Source organism: Accipiter gentilis, chromosome 20, assembly GCF_929443795.1.
Source record: "Accipiter gentilis chromosome 20, bAccGen1.1, whole genome shotgun sequence".
NCBI classification, from domain to species: Eukaryota; Metazoa; Chordata; class Aves; order Accipitriformes; family Accipitridae; genus Astur; species Astur gentilis.
In genome coordinates, this window is record NC_064899.1 from 4,001,386 (window position 1) to 4,020,509 (window position 19,124).

General features: G+C 42.4%; 1 protein-coding gene across 1 annotated transcript in view; it reads right to left on the reverse strand.

The window, feature by feature from the left end:
• Nucleotides 1-8,517: 8,517 nt before the first annotated feature.
• Nucleotides 8,518-19,124, reverse strand: part of ANKH (ANKH inorganic pyrophosphate transport regulator) — a 103,074-nt gene continuing 92,467 nt past the window's right edge. Inside the window, exons 9-12 of the mRNA XM_049823894.1 lie at nt 13,227-13,356; nt 12,097-12,220; nt 11,409-11,508; nt 8,518-9,192 (exon numbers count right to left, since the gene is read on the reverse strand). Of these exons, the coding sequence (XP_049679851.1) occupies nt 9,076-9,192; nt 11,409-11,508; nt 12,097-12,220; nt 13,227-13,356 (471 nt within the window). The 3' untranslated portion in view covers nt 8,518-9,075. The remainder of the gene's footprint in view (nt 9,193-11,408; nt 11,509-12,096; nt 12,221-13,226; nt 13,357-19,124) is intronic.

Genomic DNA, 19,124 nt, shown 5'->3' on the forward strand with positions numbered 1-19,124 from the left:
ATGAAAAACAAGCAATACCTCTCAGGTGAAATATACATTTGCCTAGTTCTCAGATTTACCTTCAAATTACAGAAATGAACTGAAAAAATGGGGCTTTTTCTCTACAGAAAGGTGTTTAGATAATTGACCTGAAGCCCAGTGCAACTGCAGCATGCCCTGAAGCGTGGCCAGCTACTGCTCTTGCCTCTTTTGGCATTGTAAGCCTGCTGAGAACAGAACAAGACGTTGTCCTGCAGAATACTCCGTGGTCAGAGGGCCAGGTCGGGAAAAGACGAGGCCCCCCAAAAACCCTTTCCCCTCTTTCCCGAGCAAGAGCCCTCGGACTTTGGATTGCCCATTTTCAGGATGCTGCTTCCAGACACTACTCCCCGCTTCCCATTTTGAAAGGATTTCCGTGAAACTAAAAACAAGTCAATTTTAGAGAACCCAAAGGCACAATTAGAACACGCAAATATGAGTTCAGTATTCTTAGGCTTTTCTCTGGTGCTGTTCCCTGTAGTATCCAAGCATCTTTCACCAGCATTAGTGAATTTTATCCTTGGAGCACCTCTCTGAGATTGGAGAACCTGCTGTCCTTGTAGTATTACTCTGCAAATGGTGCAGCCTGACCTCACGTGATGTGGTCAAAACTATTCTGAACCTCTGTTCAGAAACCGCATCTCCTTTGAGAGACTTTCTGGGGATTACCTTGACACAGTTTGGTTCTCCCCCACGATGATTTCCTGCTGTGAAGACAAAATAGTCCTTGTCTTCTGCAAAATAGTCCTTGTCTTCTGCTCTGCCCTTTAGGTGTGGCTTAACCTTTGTAGTTTCTTTCTAGAGTGATCTTGTGGCTGGCCCTGCGCAATGATGGAGAGAGCAGGATGCACGACGCTTGCTCCTTTTTCCATTGCAAAAGGCGTGGAGAAATTTGCTGTCTTTTGTGCTCCTAGCGCTAAAAATGACCGCTTTACCTACTACCCAGTAACACTGCCCGATGACCTTTAAAGGCTAGTGAACCTTTTGCTAAGGGTGGTAAATGAAGGGGTTACGGTTCTCTGCCCACCAGTACAGTCCTTGCAGGGTAACGCGGTGAGCGGTGCTTGCAAAAGACACTTCAGCTCAATTTTCGGCCACCTCTCCCTCCCTCCCCACATACAGACGCTCCTCCACACTCACTTGCTCACATGTGCTCCTCCTGGGGCACTCCCTGAAGTTTTCCATCCAATATAAACGAAGAAAGGCTTTCCCAGAGCATGGGAACGCTGCTGGGCTGTGCTGCCCGAGCACCAACTTGCCTGCAATCCCAACTTCAAGTCCACCAGCAATGGGCAATGTCTTATTTTTTTTCTCCTCCTCTGAACAGCCCGGCGCTGGAGCAACGAGCCATCAAACCGCATCTTTCTAAAGGAGCTCTGTGCTGCTTGCCTCAAGCCATCCTCCCTCCCAGCAGAAGAGCTCCGGGGTTCTCCAGCCGTGCCTGCGTCTCTTACCGCAAACCCTCCGCAGTCTCCTTGCTTCACGAAACAAAGGCAGAAGCAGTGACACCAAAAGCTGATCTAAAATAACGGAGCAGTGAAGGCAATGCTCTGAAAGATCAGAACCCGACGTGATCTAAGCTGGACTGCTGTTATGACAGCAGTGGGGGTTTCTGCCCAGTTTAAAAACACAGGTTGAATTTCGCATCATCTTGTGCGTTTGCTTTTTAAAAATAAACGAGACATTGCAGGTAGATTTTTGTTAAACCTAACGTAAGCGAAGTGCACTTTGAACTCGGTTACTTAATGATTAGATTTATTTTACAAAGCTTGTTGATGGTAGTAAGTAAGGGTACGCCATCTACAAAAATGCATTATGTACCTTCAACTTTTTTGGAGGTTTTGCTTTTGTAATTTTGTGGTGCTTGCAAACCCTGCGGATAAAATCAGTTGACCGAAGTAACCAGTAAACTTATTGCCAGTAGCCTTTCAATTGTTTCATTATAGCTTAGGAAGGGTTTTTTGTTTATCATAATAGGACACAAAAGCAAAGTTACATTAGTGCTGCTTTGGAGAGCAAACTACAAAGTTGAGCAATGCATGTTAGTTGCAGGCTCTGCTGTTTTCTGCATGTGTACATGCACTTTAGTTTCCACCCAGGCAGTATTCTCATTAAAAATTAATGCAATTATATATTTTTTTCAGCTTTGCAATGTTTTCTTTGCTCTTCTGTTGTGTTTTTGCTGAATCACAGATAAAGCTGCTGTTCCAATTTTAAAATACATCCAGAGGAGATTTACATGCGCTCATTTGTAGACAGGCCAAGCTGGTTTATTACCTAAGAGTAAGTATTTACTTTGCATTACCTTGATTACAAAGGGGAGTTATCAGAAAGGGTAGCTTTTTTTTAAATGATGAATGATGCACATGAAGAGAGATGGGGGGAAGCTGGTAATAGATGCAATTGCTTGCTGGTTTCAGACGTTTTTGCTTAGAGAGTTAATTGAAAAAGTGCAGTACAGTACTCAAATATTTCATCTGCAGATACAATAGCTTATTTTTGCTTTGCCCTCCTTGTGGGTTCCCAGAGGGTGGGAGGGTCCTTTACAGCTGGCTCTGCAATACGAAAGTTTTGTCATCAGCAAAAGAGTCTGTGCAGCTCAGATTTTTGCTCAGATATCTGCTCAGATATCTACACTGTAGAGCCCTAGTAGGCACTGTCTCTCAACCCTGAATTGAAAGCCTAAAAAAGGCAAGCAGTCTCAAGTCCCTTAAGATGAAGGAACGTCTCCAGGTTCCTGATTGAGTCAGAGAATAATTTAGGTCAGAATGGGACCGCAGGCAGTCATCTTATCTTGGCCCCCCCCCTGCTCAAAGCACGGCCACCTTAGGCATTGGATCAGGCCTGCTCATGTCCAGCTGGATTTTAAACTGAATAGATTGTCCCCATTAATCAGGCTCTCTGCCTCATTAAGTTATACGTTTAGTTGTGAAATATATGAAGTCTTGTATTTCCCAGTGCTTCAAACTATTCTGCGTTACTCTGGGGCTGCAGTGCTAACTTTGCTGGAAGAGTTTGGGTCGTGGTCTTACGGATCATTAGAAAGCCACAGAGTGGCTGGAGTTAAGTAATGGACGTGACGTAATTTCTTTAAGTCTTGATTTTAAACAAAGACACCCCCCAACTCCTTCTACTTCTCGACTCTCTTTTTCAGCTCAGCAAAGGAAAAGTAAAAAACAGTCCATCAAAGAAGAGTTTTGTTGTAAGCTACTTTTTAATCACGGCATTACTTGACATTCAGTCAGCATGACGATTACATTTTCCTTCTCAAAATGCCAACAGACAAAATAAGCCTAGCAGGAGCCTTCAGAAGAAAATAAGGAAACGTCTGAAGATGCTGATCTAGGAATGACAGAAAATAACGATGAGGTAAAACTAATAAATTGATTTGAGCAGTGACAAGGCTTGGTAATACTAGGGAAAACGTTCCCCTCAGGGTTACAAAGACAAAGGAGCATCTAAAAATACACCACAATCCTTCTGTTTTACTGAGCTAGAGCGTATATCTTGATTATGAAATGCTGAGACCGAAGCTCACGTCTCTAACCGTACAATTAACTCGCACAAGCTGCAGCCAAAATGCCCTTCTGTGAGAGTACGTGCTCCGAGCCGAGCTTAAAGCTCCGTCCCTCTGCCCCCGTCTTTTGTTTTTGGCCTTTTTGTTCGGGAGGTGCCAATTACTGAGCAGCCTGGCGATGGTTTTGCTGAGGAGTGCATCCATGCACCGACAACTGAACTTGGCTCACCAAAGCTAATCTACGTGAGGCATCCAAACCCAAGCGGAGAGCCAGGGTCCCCTGTCCATCGTGTGTGTCCCCTTCCGCAATCCGTGCCCTCCCGCTGCTCTGCAATACTGCGGCAGGTTGGGACCACGCTTGGACTTTTTTGCTGCTAAGCTGGCAATTCTGTGTCCTTTCACGACGCTGCCAGGCTGCAGTTGAATACAGCATGTTGCAAGGCACAGAAGGAATTTGGAGCTCCTTGTTCCACTGGGACTCTGCCACAAGCCCCCCCCAACCCACTCTGCACCGCATACACCCCCCCCGCAGGTGCTCGCTTCCTTCCAAAAATACAGTATTTTGCACTTGAATTCTAGTAAAAAAGCAAATGTGAACCAAGGAAGGGAATCCTAACATTTTAAGGTTAAGCTGGTTTTTGGGAAATGCCAACTGGATACCAAAATTGTGATAATTTTGTCTTGTGTTTAAGAAATGTTTATATGACATTTCCCCAATGCAGCCCTGCCAGGTACGCAGAAAAGGCAAGCTATAAAACCTGCATGCTGGCTTATTGCTGCCTGAATAATCTTCTAAGCTGTTTCCTATCCCTCTCTCTGATGGCTCCTCCACTCAGAACCCAAAATACTTAGAAGTGGTGTCTTACGGACGCGTTGCTCCTCACCCTTCCGTCCCTCTCCAGGGCAGCTGAAAGGGAACTGGCAGCAGCCACAGCTCTGCTGTTTTCTGCCCTCTGATTCACTCATCTTCACACCATGTTGCTGTCTTTAGGATGGATATACAACACCCATAAGATTTTCAACATGTCCTTTTTCCAGCTGACTGAGCTAAATCACGCTTTAGCTTCCTGCTATAAGGTCTTCTCAAAGTGTTTTATTTTCTCTTTTATGTAGCTTTAAATAGCAATTTTTTTTTAACGGCTTAGTATTAGTCCCATATTAAGGTCATGTTTAGACTTGGATCCTTGTTCCAATGAACTCTATAAAGGCCGCAATAAAAATGCCTGCGCAACACTCTCATATACACACCCATATACATAATATGGCTTTCCAGTACCCTAACGGCTCTTGCAACCATGCTCAGCCAACGCCCGGCTGCACTCAAAATCCACGCTGATCATGCCGCAACCACACAATCTCAGCGAGAGATGGAGCTGATTCCGCCGCCTTGCCATCCCCTGCGCTGTCCCGCGTTTTGCCAAGGATGTGCCGGCGGCGGGGCTGGGATGCTGGAGCCGCAAGATGCCCCGTTCCCACCTCGCAGCCCAATGCAAAACTATGCCGGGCGACACCAGCCTGAAAGCATCCTTTCTCCCTTCTTTTTAAGCGCGAGGCGCCATCCCACAAAAGAAGGCGCTCTCGCCTTCAAAAGGTTTCTGTTCGCGCGCCGTGGCCTGCCCTGAATCGGCTGCATTCATCGGCTCGCCCTCCGTCTCGGGCTGCTCCCTCCCTGGCTGCGGATTCGGCAAAACACCGAGCGAGAGCCAGATATAAATCTCTCCCGCTCAAAGGAAATATTTAGCAGCGAAACGAGTCAAGAACAAAAGACTTCTCTGTTACTCACCCAATCCTCTCACTCAGAGTGGCTCTATCTAACAAGCAGGCAACCGAGCGCTCCGGCCGGGCATGGGGACGAGGAGCGGGGCTGCCCCACGCCTGGGAACTGGGAACCCCGCACGGCCCCGAGCTCTGCCGGGGAAACGCAGAGCTTTTTCCATCAAGTCCACCGCTCTGTAAGCATGAGAGGCCTGCTTAGGGCAGTGAAGGGGGAAAAACCCCTGATGTTTCCCGTTAGTTCTGCAAAAGGAAAACTCAAGACAAGTTAATGCAATTTTACGTACGTATTAAAAGCCGAGGAATGTTAATCCACAGCTTCTCGGGGTTCTGCTCTCATTTCCCGTTGTGTGAGCTGTTCCGAGATTTAAGATGTAGGATGCAGAGCACCTTTGGTCCTCTTTTTATTGTAACTTCAATTGTATAATTGGGTAATTCGCAAGAAAGTCTGGAAAGGCCAATTCTCCCTGGGAATTCATTGAGGTGACTGCGCTCCGACTCGGAAATTCAACAGGTTTCTATTGTAAAATACTTATCAGAGAGACAGACAACCATTTCGTAAGCATTAACACAAGAAGACAGCTAAGCCATTTTACTAGAATTCAGGAAAGTCCTTTTGGGAAATAAGCGGTACGGGATGGGGCATGCACCAGCATCTGCCCACCAGAGACACTGGAACCAGTAATGCTCTGACTGGGGCTGGTCCATTCCCAGCCTGTAACCCATCAAACCAGCTGCTTCACCAGCTGAATTTGCCACCGACCCGATTGGGAGCAGCGAGGACTGAGGTGGTGGCCGAAGCTCCCGACAGCAGCACCCAGCAGCAGAAGCCGCGGCTGGTTTGGGATCGCTCACGGCAGAGCCGTCGGCGCCGGTTCGTCCACGCGGCGGAGCAAGGTAAAGAAATACACGGAGCAGAAAGAGATGCGATGCACGCGTCCTTACGGCACGGCCCTGGTTCTTGCCCAAATCCTGCCACTCCTGCGCTCATTCGGTGTCTTGCAAAGTAAAGGACTAGTATTACCCACACAACTCAAAATATACCTTTTACGATACCATTAGCTTAGCTCTGTATTCAGGGTTTTTTTTAATAGTTGTTCATCGTCTATCTAAAGCAAAAGCTTCAGTGTTTCGTATAATTTGTTTTCAAATTTTTCCTTTTTGGTGCAATTATGACCTTGAAACCTACATTGGTAATGCTCAAAATTCTTCAAAAATACTGCCATTTGAATTTTATTCATGTACCAGAAGAAATATTACACAAAAATATTTTCTGGGTTTCTCTCTACAGTTCCTGAAAAACTGCATCTTGTGGACTTGGGATACAAATGTACTGGAGAAACCAAAACTACATGAGCGGAGAAGACCTCAAATGGCCAGTGTGATCTGTAACAGTCTATATACACCTTATATACATATGACTGTTTGAGAGCCTGTATTCATGAATGTGTACAGTCTACATGCTGCACAAAGTTAATCTGCTTGAGGGTTTTTTTTCTTTAAATCTTTTTTTTTTTTTTTTTTAAACTACTGTCAGAAACAAGGAGAACAACCTTGGGGCGGCACGGAAAACATGTGGTTACTGGATTTAGTCTTACCCTCCCAGTGCCACTGCTCATTAACCATGAACTGATTTTGCAAATCTGTCATTCAACACAGTAAGTTCTACATTTTTTTTCTTATTGCATTTGTACATGTAACAAATTGGTACAAATGTTTACAATAAAATGTAAAGTTCATTGATACAATGCCTTTCATGACGGCCATAACTGGTTACTAGCCAACTCTGTAGTTTTTTAGAGACATTTTTAGCTGAACTTGGAAAAATAGGAAATGTATTGTAGCTTAAAATAAATGTACATAATATACAATATATATATTTATACATGTGTATGTCTACATACACATATATTGATATAATATTTTAAGTAACGTTTAGTTTTGATCAGTTCTCTAAGTGCTGGGACTACCTGGCAAATAAATCTAGAAACGGGATTTGTCCACAATTAAATAATCATTACCACAACTTAGAAAAATATACTCTTACTAAATAAGGTTTAAATTAACTGATTTATGGATATAGCATGTAGGATAACGGTTTCCAGACTCCGGCATGGTTAAATCTGAAAGAACCCAAGCTAAAACCGGTAACGAATGCTGCCCTGCAGCCAAACACAGAAATACAAGCTGCTGCATCATCGGTGGCACCCAAACCCTCTCTGGTTCGGCCACCTCTTTTACACAGGCTTCATTGCCACGCGACAGAAGTCGCCCACCCAACCTCACGCTTGGTTATTTAAGGCCCATTTCAACCCCAGCCACGCAGCGCCTGCCCCCTTCTCCAAATACAGCACTTGCTGATTGATGTGAGCAGCTCCCCACGTCCACCCAACTCTTGCCTTGAGAGCTAACATACGATCAAGGTCCCTAATTAACCTCTTGGAGGACCATCAATACTTGAGCTTCACCATACGGACTTTGATGTACTGCATAGGTAAATATATTCTAGTAAAACATACATATATGTGTCTGTGTGTGTATATATATATATGAGTATATATACATATGCACACATGGGTGTGTGAGTATGTGTAGATCTCTATATAAAAAATTTCATGGAGCTATGTGTAGTAATGTGATATACCATGGTATCCTGCATACGTGATCTGATTTTTTTTTTTAAATATATAGGCACCACAAATAAGTATATAGAGCAAATCAACCTTTAAAAATTAAAGTTAAATCAGTGGACAAGAACTTTGGTAAAGCTTGTCAATATTTATTTTTTTTTTTAAATTCAAATACAGTCAAAGTCTATCAGTTGCCATCACCCTCTTCACAAGAGGAAAGTGCATGGGTTTTTTTCCTAAAGAAAATTACACGTAAGGTGGGGCTTAACGATTCAAGAAAATTCTGAATTAAATGTTTACATTTTTCAAAAGATTACTATCTTTCTGATGGAAAGAAAGCTAAATAGAGTTCTTGTCCTGTGTGTATTTTATTTATCGTATGCATATATATATATAAATGTATATATATATATGTATGTCTCTGTTTATGTACGTGTGTGTATGTATATACACATCCACACACTTTCAACATGAGAGAGGAACCTGTTTTTCTCCACTTTGTATGTGGAGACTTACACGTTCCTCCCTGTCTTGTACCCTGTGCAGTATAAGCTCTAGTGATGAGGCCAAACAAAAAGATATAGTTCACCATAGTATATTAGTTTATGTAGCAAAGTCATTTTCAAGCAAGTAAAATAAAGCTCTGTATTCCAAACTTCTTTTCCTTTACATTTCTCATAAAGAAAAGGAAGGAAAAGGAAGGAGGGGAGGGAGGAGGATTATGGCAGTAGCATTGAGCCAGTGGCACGTGTGCGTGCGTGTGCGTGCCAGCGCGAGCACGCGTGCACACACACACACACGCACAGAGAGCAGGGCTTTGGTTGACAAATGCAGATTGTCCAGAGGAGGTGGATGCGTAAGTAAGGAAGACTCTACAGTGATGCAATTGTACCTTTTATGTTTGCATGGAGTGAGAAAACAAATTCAATTGAAAAAAAGCAAAAAAGCGAAGACCTCTTTTTAGGTCCCTCATCAGTGAGAGCATACTCAGTATGCTAGAGAATTTATCTGAAACCTTTTAAATCAAGGCCTCTTTATTACAAAAATAAAAACGAACAAACAAAAAAGTATGAGAGACGACAAGATGCTGAAGTGTCACTCCAATCGTCCCTGCAGAGAACAATTGCATCCCATTTCTTATTCATTCTCTTCTCTCATTTCTACGATGTCTGTCATTTCCTCTGTGTGAGGCATGTCGGTCATTGCAGAGTCTTCACCTTCTGTAGCTGTTTCATTCTCATTCCGCTTCTTTTTCTAGATTGAAACAAGCATTCAGAAACCTATCAGTAAGTTGTGCACGAACATGGTCCTACAAACTTTGGGCACTGGGAGAAGCGAGGTGGCAATAATGTTTTTTTTTTTTTTTTTTTAGAGTATATTATTAAAAGCTAGGATATCTGTGTCATCTTTGTGGCTTGTCACCGGTAAGTTGGCTTAACTTAGGTTTCCGTAACCTTCCTGGGCTTCAGCTTTCTCCTTTGTAACATAAACACAATAATAGAGGCATTTCTTATGGTAAGCAACATCCAAACCAGGCTTCAGCATGACTGGAGGGAAGAGAGCATCTGGGATCTTTTACATCACAGACTTTTTATTAAAAAAAAAAAAAAAAAAAAAAGCAAACAAAATATGAGAGAAGATAAGCTGCTCTAGGGGGGAGACAGAGGTGGCAACCTAACTTCTCAAACATCAAACTTCAGGAATTTTACAAGATATGAGCATTCTGGCTTTTCTTGGTATCGCTGATCCACTGTGAACCCCCAGCCCACCAAGGCCAAATAATATTAGAGTATTTTTGGCTAGCAGGAGCAGGAGGGCATTCAAGAGTCCTATGATTCATTCAGGATGTCCTGGATTAGTAAAGCGAAGAAGCATTCAGCTCCACTACAAAACAAGTTGAAGCATCTGTTCCTTATTATCCGTTTCTCAGCAGGCTGACTAGTTTTACAGAAAACACTTGTATAGCTGACAAAAAATCCCCCACAGGTATTATTGATTCAGCTGAGTTGGGCATATCAGAGTTTCAGAATTTCAGAGGTGTCTACACACCACTTGATTTGCAGCTCTCAAATGCCGCCCACTTGTTACCACTATAGGCGAAAACAAGTCGGTGTATACAGCTACCGGTTGGATCTGCCACTGTCACATTGGCTGTTGAGATGAATGCTGTCAGCTATGTACTAATTCTGGTAAGGGAATAAATTAGGTTGGCATGGTTATTATTACTACTACCCGCACACATCACTGCAAAAAATTAAGCACCACGTCCCTGGGCAGTAACGCTCTACGAGCCACTGCTGTAACAAACAAGCGATGAGGAGGTTAGTCCCAACAGGCCAAGAACAGCCATTTCAGCGTCTACAGGTTTTACTCTTTGGCTCTCAATAAAAGTATCGCAGGCTAATGATGACAGAGATCAAGGTCTTCTATTTTCTTATGGTCCCTGTACACTTTGGTCTATTGCCATGGCCTGCACTGTTAACACATACCAAAATGGGTTTTAGTTTGTTCCAACATAAGGCTTTTAGATATTCCATCTTCTGTATTTTTTTGCTAAAACTAGAAGTAGTGGGCATCTTCACTTGGCCCTTAGTAAGAATTCTAATGAAAACCAAAAAAGGTAAATGCAGAGATTACATTTTCTGCTCCCATCCACGGAGTCCTTCTGCCCTATGGAATGGTGTACGCAACATGCCATTTCTGCCTGGAGTTGGACCCCGTGGCCTACACAGTGCCTTGAACACATAACTGGAAGGACAGTACCCAGTCACCCAGCCAGTATTTATCCTGTGTTTCACTTTATTTAGTGGAATATTCTTTGAAATCCATGTATTGCTACTACTTCGTACATGCAGGACTGTAGTGTGTGAAATCTGTAAAAGAACGTCTACGAGAAATCCTCGCGTGTTTAAGTATTTGTAAGCTTAGTCTCTTCTGCTGCAGGAGTACATCTTGTTTTAAGCCACTTCTTTAGATGGCAAAAAAAAAGCAATTCTACTTTTTGTCCGTTTTCAGCAGAGCTGGTTTTATAAAGAAATAAAAGTATACCTATAGATATATATACGCACACATATACATATAATAAGCTTGGATGAGTAGTTCCTATGTTCACATAAAGAAGCTATGTTGTACTGTAGTAGCAGATCTACAGTGCAAAATTGGTGGTGGTAAGGACACGATATCCACGATACACATGTTTTGAGGAGCAAGAGGTTTACTTCAGCCCGCTGTGTCCCATGGCCTGCTCCCACGGCTGAATGCCCACCAGCAGCTGGAGGGCACCTTTTGGTTTTATTTCAACCCAAAGAATTCCCAAGTTGCACACTCTTGAGACCGCACGGGGAAGCAAACCAAATTCAGTAAGTGGGGATGCTGGGGAGTTACCTTTCAAAAGCGTACTCTTAATCTGAACTAAAATCCGCTATATTCATCAACTGCTTTCACCGGATCCCGCAGAGCCTAGTTCTTACCTGTTTCCGATAGACGTAACAGGCTGCTATTGCAACCATGGTGGATTCTCCTACAAAACCAGCTAGAAGGGATCCTACTCCAAGGGTGGCTCCATGAACTCTGTGGGTGGCATAAAAAGAAAGCAGTCATGGTTGTGTGAGAATGCATGATTCATAATTATATTTTCACTGTCATACAGAACCAATCTGTTGTTAGAAATATTTCCTTCAAAGACATAATACACTGGCAAAGAGAAAAACTGGCATTTTAAAGGACTTTTTTGTTTCTTAATGGCTTCACTGTTTAGCAAAAGAACCATATTCTGAATCAAATTATGGACTAAAAATTTAAATTCTTGTATGGAGTGCTGTAGAATAGATTATTTAACTTATAAACAAGACATTCTTCCATTAGCTTTCTTAACAGTGCATTTAATAACATGGCAATAAATTCCCCTTAGGACAGGTTTTTGCCTCTGACATTTGCATATTTTTTCAAAAGGGACATCACTAACGTGCCTGCCTACAACAGTCACACTTGTAAATTTGTAAATGTTTCTTTTCCAGATATTGACGCTATTTAGGCTTTATATTGTGGTTTGTATTTGAGGAAAATACTCTGAACTCTGCAAATTCAGCTACCAAGTGACAGGGAGCAGGAATGAAGAGGAAAGCAAACCCATCAGCTCTGTGGAGAATACTGACTTACCCCAAGTAAGGCAGCACAATGAGACTAGCGATGAGGACGATAATCCGCAGCACTGAGCTGGGTGCCAACACAAATGTCTTCTTCAGAGTCATCAGCCAACCAGTCAGATGCGCTCTGACCGTCACTGTCCATCAACAGGGCGAGGGGAGGGGATGGGGAGAAAGGGAGGCAAGAGTAGCAAAACAAAAGTCAGTCATCTCATATGAAGCTTTTTCATGCAGAGCATGCTGTTCAGAAATAACCAAGGTGAAATTTGTTTCTGGTAACTCTGCACACTGGGAAACCCTACCAGAAACGAGGTAGATCTTGCTGGATCCAAATTGCTTTAATATACTGATTTTTTTTGCGGGGGGACAGCAGTCCTTCCAAGAGCTGCCCTCTTACAACCAATTTATTGCATAGTCCGTGCAGTTTTCTTCATTACAAAACCCTAGCCCCTTCCCTAAAGAGAAATCATACCAAGGAAAACTTTCCATCTAGCTCCTGTGTGGTATACAGTGTAACAGGTAGGCACAAAAAAAGGTATCTACGTGTACCTATTCTTACATTTGTAGCTTACGTTCATTATAAACCTGTCAAACACTACATGATGTAGCATTTAATTACAGAACTTAGAAATTTTTTGAGAGGAAACATTTTGATTATTGCTGTCAGGCTTGTCTCTCTCTTGAATAGGGGCATTAACTTCTATTCTATATTGTTTATGCTCTGGTGATATCTGAAAGAGCCACTGAGTCTGGCAGCAGAAGGGGAGACTAATGGAGGTGATGTTACTGTGGGAGTGGTCCTAGATGCTATTCCAAACAGTTAATTTCAGACTTGGCAGACATCTATCGCTACTGCCATTCATATGCGTGTTCTTGGTCAACTACAATAGACAGAATTCAGGCTTTACATTTCACAGTCAGAAATCTGCCTCATGACAGACTGCTCTTACTGCAACATTTGTGTCTTGACTGCCGACGTAAATAACCTTGGTCTACACCAGCTTTAATAAAAATGGTATTACTTAGGCTAGGCATGCATTTAGCCACTCACTGTTATAGGTACAGCCATGCCAGAGTCTACCACCACACCTCACAGCTGGTTTGGTTTTGAGGTTACAGAGTTTTTATTTTCTTGGTTTTTACCTGGAACTGGAAAGAAGGAGAAGATGCGCAAAGGAACAACACACAGCTCTGCAAAAGCGAAGTCTACTCCAATTATGTCAACTAAAATCTTCTCTGACACGTTTGGCGTCCAAAACATCACAAAACAGAGCTAGGAAGAACAAAATTAAGAAATGTTTATATTTCAGAAGGGAGGCGCAACAGAAGATAGGCCCTCCTGGCCTGAAAAATTTGTTTACCAATGGGTAGATTACTGATGATAAATATACGTACATATTTATATGTATATATGTAAATATAGATAAATATTTATACTTAGCTTGCAATCAAATACACAGAGTACACAAGTGTACATAGGAGGGCATGTTAACTTCAGAAGCAATTCCTACTCTTCATGCTCCTCACATACCAAGACTGACACATAGAGAAAGAATTTTTATGGTGCCTGCAAATGGTTGTACTTGAATGGTCTAATTGTTACAAAAACACCGAGAAACTTGGTTTTTACAGTACTAGCTCTGGTTAAGACACCCATATTCCTAAACAGATTATCAAATGTTTAACTAAAGATTTGAAGAAGTACTCCAAGACCCAGAGATCTGACCTAAATCTAAGGCTAGGGGTTGTAACACGCTGCCGATACTCGTACCGTCGGTACGTAATATGCCCGATAGCAAGGAAAAGGTGTTCAGCACAGTCCTGCAAACACAGTGCCCTCAGGCCACGAATCAACCAAGTCTTGTTATATTTATTAAAGAGCGTGCTGTTTAGTCCATACATGAAAGGAAAACTTCCATAAAAAACCCACCACAAATGGTATAGTGGTAGTACATGCTGTTTAATTTCTGGGTCGCCACTGAGGCAGGGCTTCAGTCCGGGGCTGTTGGCAGCTGGCAGGTCCAGCTTTGGTTCAAGGTACTCGCCAAAAAACAGTGCCAACAGCCCTTACAGGACTTTTCCTGTAAAAAGGGGTACCTGACATCCTTTCAGTATAACTACTTTGTTGTTTAACTTGGTTTTGTGATTAAAAAAGTTATTTCTTCCTGTTATTCTCACAGTAAAGCAGATGTTAAGGAAATGAGCTGACAGAACAGGACAAAACTTGGGACCTTAAATGCTCTGGCACTCCTCTCGTCAGGCTACAAACCAGCGTACCAGGTAAATTATGCGCGCTGTCTGTGCAATCTGATGGCTCTGTAAGACTCTATAATCACTCTCTTGTAATTTAGCCTAGAAGCTAGTATCACAGTTATCTAGCTCTTCTCTTTTTATCCAGTTGTCACATCCCTACATGTTCAGATGGCTTTTAAAGCTAGTCTTTGAAGTCCTACCACCTCCAAGACAGCTGGGATTTCACTTTCATTCTTTGGTTGTGTGCCAGAGATTGTCCTTTCACTTTAGACGACAACTCCCCAGACTGCAGAAGTTTCCCAAGGCCTGTGACCGGGTGGCCTGTGGGAGGTCTCGCGCTCCGACTGCCTGTGCGGCGAACAAAACATTTCACCTTCCTGCGAAAAGGCTCATCTTCGGTTTTCTTCTCCACTTCTTAGGGGAGGAACCATTATTTCTTTTTCACAATTGAATGTTTTACTTGACTAAATTGATGCTGTCTTGCGGTGTATTTCCATCACCTATACAGAGAATAGTAAGTGGCGGAAGGTAGGAGCAGAAGACAAATGAGCCGAGCATGGCTTTTTTTCTGCTTTAGCCAGCACGTCTCTCTCCCTGCCAAACTACTTGTCCAGGGTACAACTGAAGCAGAGGGGACAATCTAGAGCAGGGAAGGTTGTGTGGGTGAGAATCCTGTTATTAAAAGGTAACCGTACAGTGACTGAGCAAATTCTTTCATTGTTGCAGACACCATTAGGCAGACCGCAGTGATTTGTACTGTTACTGCAAAGGACCTGTAAAGCAACCATACAGGCCTATTTTGTCAAATCTTTCTTCAAAGTCCAATAAACAAAATAAGATTCAAAGATGGCCAACCTTTAATTATAATTTGCTGTTTTCATGAAAGCACAGACCTTTATGCTGCTCATACTGCACAATGCCATTAGCATCCTGCTGAGGAGTATAGTTACTGCTGCTGCAAGATTCCATATGTTTATGCTAACAGCAGAGTCTGCCCGCTGCTAGCAAAAGGCAAATAGAGCACTTTCCTTCTTCAACAGCCATTTGAAAGAGTATTCTGACATGGTTAGCTAGCTCTAACATGGTTAGACAGGCAAGCAAATAAATGACCGAAAGCATTGCTCTCAATCCTATTCTCTTTGAAGTTAAAGGTTTTTTCTGGCCTCAATAAGAACAGACTCAACTTCCATCCAGCTCCTACGGGAGGAAGGTCAGTTTGCAAATCAGGGGTAATGACTTATACCCAGGTGGTATGCAGTCATTCCTCCTCAGCTGTTGCAACCTGCTTTCTTCTCCGCGCCCCTGATCAGCAGAGTCAGTGCTCATAAACGGCTTCAAAGAGCGCTTCTTCTATAGCAGCTGGTGGGTAAAGACAGCAATGACTGCTAAGCTCAAGAATAAGCAGTTTGAGGAGGTGAGGCATGGCAGCAGAAGGACCTTCTATTTCTGTCTCAGCGTGTTTCTATCTTTTTGGTTGCAACGTTGCTAACTAGTTTCATTTTGCTAACAGATTCCTCTCTGTCATCTTATGAGCAGATGATATTCTGGTTGCCCACAGAGAACAAAGCCTCAGGAAAAAGAATTAATGCTTTGCATCATGCAAGCCCTCTGCAATTTCACTTCTAGAGTGCTTGCAACTTCAGAAGTTTCCGTATTATTTCAAAGACAAATTAAAAATGTAGTGGAAAAAAACAGGCTTTACTTCAGGAGAACAGGAATGCTAAACACGCAAAGGAAGGAAGGTATTTCAGCTACTGATTTTATTACAGATGAGGTATATTGAAAATAGGATGAAGTCTTAGCTTTTTTGTGATGCCGAGTGGTCTGTATGATGTTTGTGATTCCCTTGGTAAAGGGTGAAGACTGATCAGAAAGGAGACCGGAGAAGATGGTAACAGATGAAATGATGCAAGTAGTCCAGTGAAACAGGGAGCGTGACACACACAGCTAGACGGGATCTAGTGGAGTAAGCGGTACTAACCTCCTGGGGCTCAGACCAGAAAAGGTTTTAGGAAATAGATTTACCTATAGTATGTCTCCTATCTTTTTTCGAGTTAAACACCGTTTGTTTCCCCCTCCCTCTTAGGTCTTTCTGCGTGTCTGCAAGGTTAAAAATAGAATAAATAGGCTTGGGTAGGGTTACAGTTATACCTTCATTTAATCTAATCAAGAGGTGAAGATGAAACAGTAAAAGCTTCTGCACAGGCTCGCAACATGCACGCATAATGGCATTGCAGCTTCAGGTTGCAATTGCAGTTTGCTGCAATGGCTTTATACAGTAATGAATATTGTACTTGGCAACTCCGCTCAGGCTGAAGCATTTTAATGCTTTGGGAGTGAGGATTTTGCTTGTGGAGTTCTAGCAACGGAGTTGATTTGATTTTCTGTTATCTTATGGTATGAGTGCAGCATGATATTAAAGGATTGTTTTGTTAAAGCCTTTGATCATTTAACCAGAACCTCAACTGAACAGCGATGAGTGCTTTGAAGATAGAGGAAAAAATGAAGATAAAAACAGGAGAGTGGAACACTACAGAGCATACGCAGGCCCAAGTAAAGACAGAAGGATTTATTATGATGGTGTTATCTCTGCATAAACAACAGTAGCCTAAGCATTTCTGGCAGTGTTTGAACTGATCATTTGAACTGATCTGAAGGGCTGTGCTGTTGGGTAACGTGCCTTTAACTGATCTACAGTAGTAAAATATGAAAGACTTTACCAAAGATGTCAATAATTTAGAGCACCATGAGGAAGTCAGTACAGCCGTACTAGATCCGATCAAAGCTCCGGCTGGATTAGTACCGTCTCCCTGCTCAAGGTCACTGGGGGTTGCCTAAGGAAAGGGCCCAAAGAGCAGGGCAGGGGCAGATACGGGACGTCCTTCCCCGGCTGCATGGTCTGAGCTGCTGGCCGTTACGGCTTCACGAGTTCAATAACTGTGGTGCACCTTCATCCCATGCAGCGTTATGTTGTGCTACATATCTACTATTAGTGCTATTTTTTTTTTTTCCAATCCAGTTATGCATTAAAGTCAAAAACTCCACTCCCCATAAGTAGGTGTGCTTACTTTCGTGTGGAACCTTGCAATTCTCAGCTAGCAAATTCAGTGTCTTGGTGTAGTAAAAGGCTACACATAAAAAACTACTGCTGTGGCCAAGCCTGAGAGAATGCACCAAGTCTTTGCTTCAGTAGGGAAACTATCAAACTGCTTGTGCTCAGTCCAACTTCTCGTTCATCTCTTAAGTACACTTCATGCATTTGACTTTCACAAAGGATTGTGACGAAAGACTGTTCATGAGATTTTTCAGATGCTGCATGTGTGAGTTTGAATGCTAGTAGTTGAAAACTAACAGTCTTTTCATAGACCCTGCATCTCCTGGAAGCTATTTCCATTTATTCTGGTTGCTGACAGGGATTACTAAACCTCAGAGACCCACTACATAATGCATTATAATACATTATGCTAACAAAGGCTATTGTCATGTGTCTAGTAATCTGCAGGGTGCTAGACTGATTTGCTTTTTTGGCATTTGTAGAAAGCTGCCTGTCTTTTGGGACATTTATTGATAAATATAAGGCACAAAAGAGTATTCCAGTGAGCTATGAACAAGAGAACAGCGTTTCTAGACTTCAGTGCAGGCTCCACTTAGAAGAAATGCTGCCTGATGATGAAGACACAATATGTTTCTATGTTCCTCAGAAAGAAGCTATTGAATCCAAAATAGATGTTTTTAAAAATAGGTTAGACATATACCAGCCTGGAATGAGACTGGAATAACAGATTTTACCATGGGGAAGGGTAGCGTTAACCTGCTAAAGGTTCTTCTGTGATGAAATGCAGTTCATATTTTTCTCCTGCAAAACAACTCTCAGCAGATGTTTTCTATTATTTGTTGAACTTGCTATATTTGCAGAAGTATGGCTGTCTAAGAGAGGTGTTTCACCCTCAAAATATTCTTCTATGTATGTATTGAGGATTGCACCTTAACTGATTTAAGCCATGCCTTGTTCGTTACCTCTCTATTCCCATTTATGCTACATGGTGCCCAGTGAGGGCAGAAGAAATCTACTTTACACCTTATTACACATCTAGCTTTGAATTGAACCTCAGATCTTTGGGATAGTATCAGTTAAGTTCATCACTTCTATTAATATGGAAGAATATGTGTCATATGATTTTGCCTTTTGAAGTGTGCAGTAAACAAATTTAAAAGCAGCCTGAGTCTTACGTAGTCTGATCTCTTGATTTGCCACACATCTCCCCGGCCTCCCTCCTTCTCACATAAACAGAACTTCCATGATTCTGTCTCCTTTCAGAGCTTGTATCACGCTTACAAGATAAGCTGATCTCGCAGACATGTTTAAGTCAAAAGAATATCTTGTTCTAACTCGCATCAGTGTGAAAAACTGAATTTGACTCCTCTGTTCAACATCCTGTTTTGCAAGATGTTGGGGGAAAAAAAAATAATTGTTGAATTTGTTAGTGCTGTTCTTATGCCTGTTCCAAACCCATACCTTCAGTGACCTTGACAATTTATTTCTCTAAATGACTGTGTAGTACTGGGGCTTGTTACGCAAAAACTTACTCTAGAATCTTCATGTTAAAGGAAACGGCACTTCTGTATTTTTATGAAGAAGAATAAAAGTAACAACAGTTTTGAACTGTTAACCACTAGTCCTGAAACTACAGAAATAGTTACTAGTTACGCCTCTTTTAAGACTATAGTTTGAGTGTGTTTCCATGTTGAGTCTAGCTGTGCAACAGAATACAAATTCCTAATACCTCC